This window comes from Garra rufa, chromosome 2 (assembly GCF_049309525.1).
Source record: "Garra rufa chromosome 2, GarRuf1.0, whole genome shotgun sequence".
Taxonomy (NCBI): domain Eukaryota; kingdom Metazoa; phylum Chordata; class Actinopteri; order Cypriniformes; family Cyprinidae; genus Garra; species Garra rufa.
The window spans coordinates 47,396,415-47,406,286 of NC_133362.1; the positions used below are offsets into that span (position 1 = coordinate 47,396,415).

Below are 9,872 nucleotides of genomic sequence, written 5' to 3' on the forward strand. Positions count from 1 at the left end.
CGGACAGCAGTGGACAAGACGAGATGAGATATGCAAGGTACGTTTACACTCGGTATCATGATTCAATACACTTTAGGTCAAAATCACACCGGAGTTCTCCTTTAATCTTGCCATTTTGATTTATGATTTCACATCTCATAATTTGTGTCCTATTACAGTAGTTATGGCTAACTTAATTTCTGTATTCTGGCATATTTCTGAGTGGAACGGCAAATGTGAAAAAGCTATAGGGTGGGACTTGTCTTTATCCACTGATATTAACACAAGACAATAGTAATAATGTCATAACTGGGTGTTCTATTTTTTAGTCAGGTTGGTCTTTATCATTTGCAAAAATTAAAAATAAAAATAAAAAATTCTTTCAGTCTTGCCAGTTTAAACAGTCAAGTAAATGTAGCTGTGCTACACCTATTTTATGGTGTGCTGAATTTAGAAATAAACACGCTGGAAATAATGAAAAAATTGTGAAATTTTTACTGCTATCTAAAATTTGGGTTTATTTATTAGAATGTAAGGTTAATGTTAAGGTCAAAAACGACACAAAAACAATAACATTTAGTTGTATTTATTTATAATTAAATTGCATGACATTGCATGACAAGATCATAATCCCCTCAATACTGGTAAGCTAAAATCCTTCAGTTTTGCCATTTCTTTTGTTATTAAGTCAGTAACTTACGCTTGTTTGAATCTTAACAATTAGAAAGGCAACATCAATTTAAATGTAACAAGTCCAAGTCCCAGATCAAGTTTTATGAGAGCAGTAACTTTAGTGCGATGTACAGTTACTGTTGCTGGCATACAGGAAAACATTCATCTTGTGAGGTCTTCTAAGATTACAATGTATCCGTAATGTATTCATAGCGCTTCACTTTTTCCATATTTTCTTATGTTACAGCCTTATTTCAAAATGGATTAAATTCATTATTTTTCTCCAAATTCAACAAAAAAATACCCCAAAATGTGAAACCACATTAAAGAAGTTTGTTTGAAATCTTTGCAAATTTATAAAAAAACAACAACAACTACAATACACACACACACACACACACACACACACACACACACACACACACACACACACACACACACACACACACACACACACACACACACACACACATACGTGAAGGTCTTCACGGCAACCATCAAAATAACAGTTTTTTTTTTTTTTTTTTTGAAGAACATGTCAAAGAAATATATTACTATTGTACGGTAGAATGTTAATTTGATTACAATTTAATTTTTCATTGGTTAAAAGATAAATTAAATGTATGTTTTATGCCTTCATCTGATTACTAGAATAGTTAAAATACACAATCAAATTTCTGGGAGAACCAAAAAAATATATATATTATTGTAAATGAATTAATAAATTAAGTTGTTTTATGAATTCAATTAAAGGGTCATCAGATGCAAAATTCACTTTTACATTTTTTGAACATAAATGTCTTGTAGCAGTGTGTACACAACCACCCTATACTGTTAAAAATCCACCCAGTGCTCTTTTAAAATCAATATATATCATATCTCCTTTTTCAAATCAAGCCATTCTCAGCTTCTTGGCTGTCACACAGAGGCCGTTCTGATAATAGTTGATTCACACAGCCGTCTTACCTTAGACCCGCCCTTAGTGAGCTATGAACTGTCGACCATGGTTTCGACTCCAGTGCAGAAGTAGACAAGAATGTCTCCTTTTGTTGTTGGATGTAACATTGAACATAGCAGTCATCATTTACTTCTGACATCTGAGCCGCTGAAGATGCAGTTACTTTTGCTTTTGAATGGGAATGCACCAGACTATCTACCTAAATGCGTCTATGTTCAAGCAAATCATTTTTTTTTTTTTTTCATGAATCCTTGAAAGAAATCGCCTTTCCTAATAATGTGCTAGTTAGCATGTTTTGCTGCTAAATGCGGCTAAAGTGTAGGGGAGAGCGGGGCACAACCTAACACTTTTGAATTTCCCTGTTTATGTAAATCCACGTGGGGTTCAGAGTACAATTTTTATCCACAGTATTTTCACACTTGTCTAGTACAAATATATTGCTTTGTGTACAGTGTATACGTTTTTCGTTATTTACCTCAAATGAAAGGAAGTGAATCGTGACAACATGCCCCGTAGGTGGGGTACATTGTAACATCTGAGGGGCACATTGTAACACGACCATATGACAGCTTAAAATGTTATCTGATTGAATGAAAAAAATAAACCTACAAACTAAATTATTTTGTCAATAAAATACATGTGTTAACTTTTTCAAATGAAGTAATGACATTTAAAAAAAATTTTTTTAAATAATCTAAGTTTGGAGTTTGACAATGAACACATTGCAAACATGCTTGGAACGGCCCTGATCGCAACACACAGCTGTACAGTAGTTCAAAACAATGTGAACAAATTGATGAAACACTTTTAGACATTCAGAAAAACACTCCACTCCTCCACACACAGCTCTCATAGAACACAACACACATGAACCAGCCAAAATGCTTTACATTTCTTGAAATAATAACTTCTGAACATTAAACATTGATTGTCAGCCTTTATTCACCTGTTTGTGGTTTCTTATCAAAATCCTTAGAAGTAAATAGTGTCAATTGCATCGCCAATGTCATAGACTAGCTTAGTTTAATAACAGCGGGGCATATTGCCACAGTGTTACAACGTTCCCCATCTGGCGACTGGAGTTTAAAGCAGGTTAGTGTCTTCTGCTGGTTTGCCAAGCATTAATAAACTATCTAAACTGATAAATAACAAATTGGAGGTTAAAATAATAGCAGTTGTGTCTAGTTTTAAATGAATACTAAAAACTGAAATGAAAAGTTTACTTCAGCCAGAAATGTACTTTTACTATGGTAAAATAAATATTCAGTGATATCTTGAAACGGCTTTTGAATTTTGGCAAACTGTTTTTCTCTGCATAGTGTTGCTATGGCAACTAGTAAATACTGTAAATTTGGTTACGCTAGCATGTGTGGAAATGTTTAAACCACGTGTGTTACAATAAACCCCATGTTAGCTTGTGCCCCACTCTACCCTATAGTCTGCTCATCAATCCATTGGCAGAGAGGGGTGGGGTGAGCAAAACTCATTAGCATTTAAAGAGGCATGCAACAAAACAGCTCGCTCTGAACAGGGCTGATTTTGACAAGGTAAAAAAGGGTGTTGTTTTACACTACCATTGAGAAATTTTAACCAAAGTATGTCATAGAACTTTCATTAAGACCCTAAAGAATCATATTAACTTGTATGTACACTTTTGAACATACTGAGAACATATTGACAAATTGTGTTCAGCTATGAAGATGTGTCAGTTTAAAGAATTGGTTTAAACAAGGTCATAAAAAGGTTTTAGATTTACCTAAAACCTGCAGAAACCCTGAAAATAGAGAATGATTTGTGCCACAAAAAAAGAGAACCACATTTGAATACAATAATAAGGACATGCTTAAAGCCATTCTTTATTTTTTTTCTCAGTTCCTACTACTATAGGTCCCTCTGTGTGCAGCAGTGCAGCTCCTGCCCCTGTGGCTCATTCTGCCAAGTTGTTTTCTTTTGGACTTTCTGGAGATTCTGCTAAGAACATCGCCAGCACTGATGTCACTTTGACAAGCTTGACATCTGGATCTCAAAAACCAGCTTCTTTTAAGTTTGGATTGGAGGATGCTGCTGTGACATCTGCTGGCTTTGGAGCTCAGGCTGATAAGAAAACAATTCAGGTAGATGCACCACAACATAAGGAAGTGTCAGCAGCTCCAGCGGTCCCAGTTGTTAGTGCCGCCTGCAACACTGGAAAAAGTAATGCAACATCACAAGGAGGGTCATTTTTGGCAAAAAATGTCTGCCAACCTGCTGTGATAGCATTTGAAGCCAATTTCAATCAAGGCACTGCCTTTCAGTTTGGTACAAGAAATTATAATGCATCCTTAGAAGGCTTCAAGATTGAGTCCTCTACAACTGAGGCTGAAAAGTCATCAAGCAGTTCAAAGTTCCTGTCAGTGCCTGTTGTGAAGTCTGGTATTGCAAAATCTGAGGCAAAAGCATCAGACAAACAGTCACAAAATGGATCTACATCAAACCTTCTCAAAAATGTTGCTGAACTTCACAAAGAGGAAGAAAAAGAGGCAGCTCCGAGTTCCTCGGATCAGTCTGTAGATGCTTGTGGTCACAATAATAATCCCCTCAATACTGGTAAGCCAAAATCCTTCAGTTTTGCCATTTCCTGTGTTATTAAGTCAATAACTTAGGCTTCTTTGAATCTTAACAACTAGAAAGGCAACAACAATTTAAGTGTAACAAAAGCAAAGCTCTACTGCATCTTGCCTTATTGATTTTTGATTTCACATCTCATAATTAGTATCCTTTTAGAGTAGACTTGTTTTCTGTATTCTGACATATTTCTGAGTGAAACAGCTTTAAGAAGGTAAAAACTATTGGGTGGGACTTGTCTTTATCCATTAATACAAATATATTCAATTCAAGCCAGGTAGTGATAACAGCCATAATCAAATGTTCTGGTGAACTACAAATCATATGCAAGAATTCTCCAGTCATTTAGTACACTTTAACTGCTGAAATTTGCATATGCGTTTGATTGCCATGACTAGTATCCACAGCTTCTAACTAAATCTAATTAAACGGTATGTGTCATTATGAGAAATGATTCACTTCAGATATACACCAGTGTTTTTTCACTCTGTTGCACAGTTGAAGATTCTGAAAGTGCAGTGCGGAATCTGAAGGAAAAGCTGAATGTGCATGGAGCTGATGCATCTGATCATGGTAGGTTGCTCTTGTGAAATGCATTACTTTGACTAGTTCAGGTATCAGGGCCCAACAGTGAGGTCTGTCTATTTGACCAGTCGGGTTTAGCATTTGCATATGTTTTTTCAGTCTTGCCAGTTTAAACATTCAAGCACAGGCATAGTTTGACAGTTGAGCTCTGAGGGCCAAACCTACAAACTTACACTCTGTCTCTGTCATTGTACTATAATTATATAGATCAGCAGCAAACATGTTATGTTGTGCTACATCTATTTTAGCAATAAACAAGTTGGAAAAAATGAAGAACTGTGAAATTTAACTGCTGTCTAAAATGTTGGTGTCATTATAAGCTTATTTATTAGAATACAAAGTTACATGGGTCAAAAACGACATAAAACAATCACTTTTTTTTATTAATTTTATATATATATATATATACATACACACTACCAGTCAAAAGTTTGGACACACTTCCCTATCAAAGAGAATGAAGAAGTGTGTCCAAACTTTTGAATGGTAGTGTTTATATATATATATTTTTTTTTTATTTTTATGACAAGGCAGTCAAAGTTTCATGAGAACAAATGAGAATGAAATACTATTAAAATATGATTAATCATACAGCACTTTAATTTAATCACAGACTGTCATGCTTTTATTGTTGAACACATTGTTGTGTTACCGCACACTTTTAGCACATTAACAAAACAAACAAACAAACAAACAAACAAACAAAAAAACTAAATTTAAGTTTATTGTTTGTAAATAAATACAGGTATGATTTGTAACCATAATGGTACTGGATGTTGCATTTTCTTCCCTCAACACAGAAAAGTCCAGAACAGCACTAAAACCTATACCAACCCAAACATTTTAAGTTAATCTTTCCACATATGACTGTCTGTAGGCCCTATTCAGACAGGACAGGATAAAAAAGTAAAATTCAAAGATTAAAAAGAAAAACGAGTGAGGATCAGGGTCAGAGTAAAATACAGGGACAATGAAACAGGCTGTAAATAATTTTCCTGTTAAATGTTGTTTAACTTGTGATGTGTGTTTGCTTTGCTGCAGCAGGTCTTTTGTTTGGATTTGCATCTGCAAGTTTGTCTTCATTTGCAGACTTGCAGACAAAGAGTACAGGGGAATTCACATTTGCCAAAAAAGGTGAGAGGCTAATAATTGTTTTCTGATAATAAATATGTGTTTTTATTGCATACAGTAAATGCAGTTAATGTTGCCTAAAACACACAGGTCAATTTTATTTGTGTTATAATCTAATTTAATCGTTGTTTGGTTTTGGAAAATGATGTCGTTTAGCAGATCATAATGTATTTTTGGTTGTTTTTAAAGACCTACACATTTCATCATTCAATTTTTATGACCTGGAATATGTTGCTGTCAGTATTAAAGTTGGCAAAGTGATGTTTTTCAGCTCTTTTTTTTTTTTTCCTGCAGAGGCCGATTATACATGGTCAAATGCTGGAGCCAGAGTTTTTGGAAGTGCAGCGATACAAAATGAAGAAAAAGAGGAAAGCAGTGAGATTGAGGAGCTCAGTAATGATGAGATCCACTTTGAGCCGATCGTGTCCCTGCCTGAGGTGAGCATTTACTGTGATGCTGTTAGCTGTGGTCTGTGTCTACAGAGAAGTGTGACGTGTTTCCGGGGCTTCTGCAGGTGGAGGTGAGGTCCGGTGAGGAGGACGAAGAGATCCTGTTCAAAGAGCGAGCCAAACTGTACCGTTGGGACCGTGAGCTCAGTCAGTGGAAGGAACGTGGAGTAGGAGACATCAAGATCCTCTGCCACCCTGTTGAAAAGCGCTACCGTGTGGTGATGAGACGCGAGCAGGTGCTGAATGTCTGCGCCAACCACACCATCAGCCAGAGCATTGAGCTTAAGCCCATGAACACCTCGGGTAATGCGCTGGTGTGGACCGCCACTGACTACTCAGGTACAAGTCTTACCCTTCACCTCATACACATATCTTTCCTGCTGGTGGCTTCACATATACATGTTTGTTTACACACACAGAGGGAGATGGGAAAGTTGAGCAGCTGGCAGCCAAGTTCAAGACTCCAGAGCTGGCCGAGTCATTCAGACGAGTGTTCACCGACTGCCAGAGCCGCATGTCGCAGGCTGATGCTGCTCAGATGTCCGCCGCCAAGGCACTTTCACAAGAGTCCAACCCTGTGGTATTCTTTGACATCACCATAGATGACGAGGATGCTGGGAGAATAGTCATGGAGCTCTTCGCTCACATTGTCCCCAAAACGGCAGAAAACTTTCGGGCTCTGTGTACGGGAGAGATGGGCTTCGGTTACCACCAGTCTGTTTTTCACAGGATCATCCCAGACTTCATGTGTCAGGTGAGAACCCACTGTTATTGTGGTATTTTGAAATCACAGCATGGTTCAGACATTGAATGAGATTCTCAGTGTCAAAACAATCATTATTGCATTTGTTATCTATAAAATCAACAAATAATGCACATCTTGAACTTAAAAATAAATAAATAATAATTTTAAATTTATTTTAACTTTTCTAAAAAATATATGAAAACTATTTGTTTTTATTAAAAAAACCTGCCGATACAAAACACCTGCAATTGTTATTCTTTCGCTGTAGCAACAGAACCCATCTACACTGGCAGTAGTGGCCAATTCACACTCACACAATTCACACCAACTTTACACAATTTACATATACAGAAAAACTGAAACAGACACGTTTGTTGGGTTTGTCTGGTCGGTGTTTTACCCCTGTTGGTGTCTGTTGGCATTATAAAAGTTGCTAGGCAGCTCAGTCAAAAGTACAAAGGCAGTGCTTTAATACATCACTAAAGTTATATAAAAAAATAAGACTTTAAAAAATAAAAAAACTTATAAGACTTTGCCCTCAGTCATAATGATTTGCTTTGGAACAAATAAAAGATTAATAAGATTATTAATTACCAATGTGAGGCTGCTCTCAGTGGGTTCGGTTCATGAGTGCTGAATGGCCACTGACAATCTGGATCTCACGTGTCTAAAAATGTTGAAGCAAATTGTCAAATATTGTCTTAATAAGAACTCTCTTTATAATAAACAAACCTCATATTTGAAGTCTGAACAACTAGTCTTAACTAAAAATATTTAACCTTTAGTGGGTTTGGTTATCCACCATGACACTCGCTTAAGGAAATGCTGAAAAAAAGTGATAAAAAAGGTGAAACGGTTCGAGTGGAAATACTCGTTTTACACTATATTTTATAGGTAATATATATTAAAGGTAATTTTATGTTTTTTGTTACACTGTGTACTGTGTACAGAGCTTCTCCGCTATTTCGTCTGCAATTTTAAATGCCTAAGCCCTTTAAATTCTAATTAATTCTGAATATTCGTCAGTGTTTTATTATTCATCAGCTGGAAAAATTGTTCTAAAAGTGATCCCAATTATATCATCCCTCTGAGAGATAGTTGTAGTGTACACTCCACTACTCTCTTACATTTAAATGTTATATTTTTACAGTTAGCGTTATTGTTCTTGGTGTGAACGAGTCTTAACACATAGCTGGAAAGACCTCTCAGCTAATCAGATTCCAGGACCAGAAGTAACTGTTGAATAAAATAAACATTAAACTGATATAAAATATAAAAAAACATTTATTCTAGATTCTTCCAGAGCACCAATTACTTATAATCTAAAAGTACTAAAATAAACTAAACAGAGCCGTTCATGGCAACAGTCTGAAATACCTGGGGTGTTTTGCTTCTAGTTTTGGTTTCTGATGGCTACTTAAATAAGTGTTTGTGTTGTGTCCTGCTGTCACTCAGGGTGGTGATTTCATCAACCAAGATGGGACAGGAGGAAAATCCATCTATGGAGACAAGTTTGATGACGAGAGCTTCGAGGTGAGGCACATAGGGCCTGGGCTGCTGTCAATGGCCAACCGCGGCAGAGACACCAACAACTCGCAGTTCTTTATCACCCTCAAGAAAGCAGAGCACTTGGACTTCAAACACGTGGTCTTCGGCTTCATCAAAGAGGGCATGGCTGTGGTGAGGAAAATCGGAAAGCTGGGCACTAAAGACGGAAAACCCACGAAAACCATCGCCATCTCAAACTGTGGACAGATTAAGCAAATATAAAGTGAATAATAAAGTCTATATAAACTACTGTTCATCAAGTTTGAGATTGTGTTCCCTGAACTCCTGTGTAAATCAGAACTTGTATATGCAGTGTTTTGTTTTGTTTTTTGTCTTTTTAGTGTGTTAATAAAGTGCACAGCACTAGTTGACAATGAAATTTATGCTTTGCAAAAAAGAAGACAAAACTTTAATAAACTTTATTTCTTCATGTGAACAGAATGTAAATCTTTTGAATGCTTTCTTTGTTAAATGTGTGTATTTGGTTCACTACTATGAGGTCTCACACAAACACGCTTTCAATATCCTGATCATAAAATAAAAATTAAGCGTGATCATAAAATAAAAATTAAGCATGTCATTATTGAAGACAAACTGTAAGTGCAGTAAAATACTTTTGAATCAAGTGCAATAAAGCTGCTTATTTTCTTCTTTTGTTTTGACAAATGTTTCATGACTTCGCCTGCCCATGTAGTCCTAAGAGTTAAACTTGGCTTGTTGACTTTGATAGAGGCTCGAACCAAATGCTTGGTTTAAGCTCCAAGTTCAACTCCTCATTGTGGTACGATATAGAAGGAGAATAACACAAATGAAAGAGAAGATGGGGAGGTGGAGGGATTGCAGAAGAACTGTTGCTGGAACGGCATGAGTGCTGCTTATACAGTATAAGCTTGTAATGATGATTGTTAGGACTGTGTAGGGTCTGGACCAATCAAACACACAATTGTTCATTAGAGTATCAAACAATCACAGACCCCCCTTCACCCAATCCACCACTGTAGGTGCTGGGTAGGCTCAGATGGCCCACAAGGCCGTCGGTTGCTATAGTGACCAGGACACCTCTGCCAGACCAGATAAACTTTACGACTCACAAGTATGTGAATCGGAGCTTTCCCAACCAACTCTCTCTTAAACAGACTGCAATAGTAACTGACTTCTTTCATTAATTCTTTGACAAACCTTCCTATGGATGAACACACCA

At 36.6% G+C, this 9,872-nt stretch overlaps 1 protein-coding gene across 3 annotated transcripts in view; it reads left to right on the forward strand.

Annotated features, from left to right (window-relative positions):
* Positions 1 to 9,322, forward strand: part of LOC141325544 (E3 SUMO-protein ligase RanBP2-like) — a 22,727-nt gene extending 13,405 nt beyond the window's left edge. For 2 of the 3 annotated variants that reach the window (XM_073834294.1, XM_073834296.1), the window contains 7 exons: positions 3,482 to 4,195; positions 4,712 to 4,786; positions 5,840 to 5,932; positions 6,224 to 6,366; positions 6,444 to 6,717; positions 6,798 to 7,132; positions 8,579 to 9,322. In XM_073834294.1, coding sequence (XP_073690395.1) covers positions 3,482 to 4,195; positions 4,712 to 4,786; positions 5,840 to 5,932; positions 6,224 to 6,366; positions 6,444 to 6,717; positions 6,798 to 7,132; positions 8,579 to 8,893 — 1,949 coding nt within the window. In that variant the 3' untranslated portion in view covers positions 8,894 to 9,322. The remainder of the gene's footprint in view (positions 1 to 3,481; positions 4,196 to 4,711; positions 4,787 to 5,839; positions 5,933 to 6,223; positions 6,367 to 6,443; positions 6,718 to 6,797; positions 7,133 to 8,578) is intronic. The other variant, XM_073834295.1, reaches the window with a different exon arrangement.
* The last annotated feature ends 550 nt before the right edge of the window (positions 9,323 to 9,872 follow it).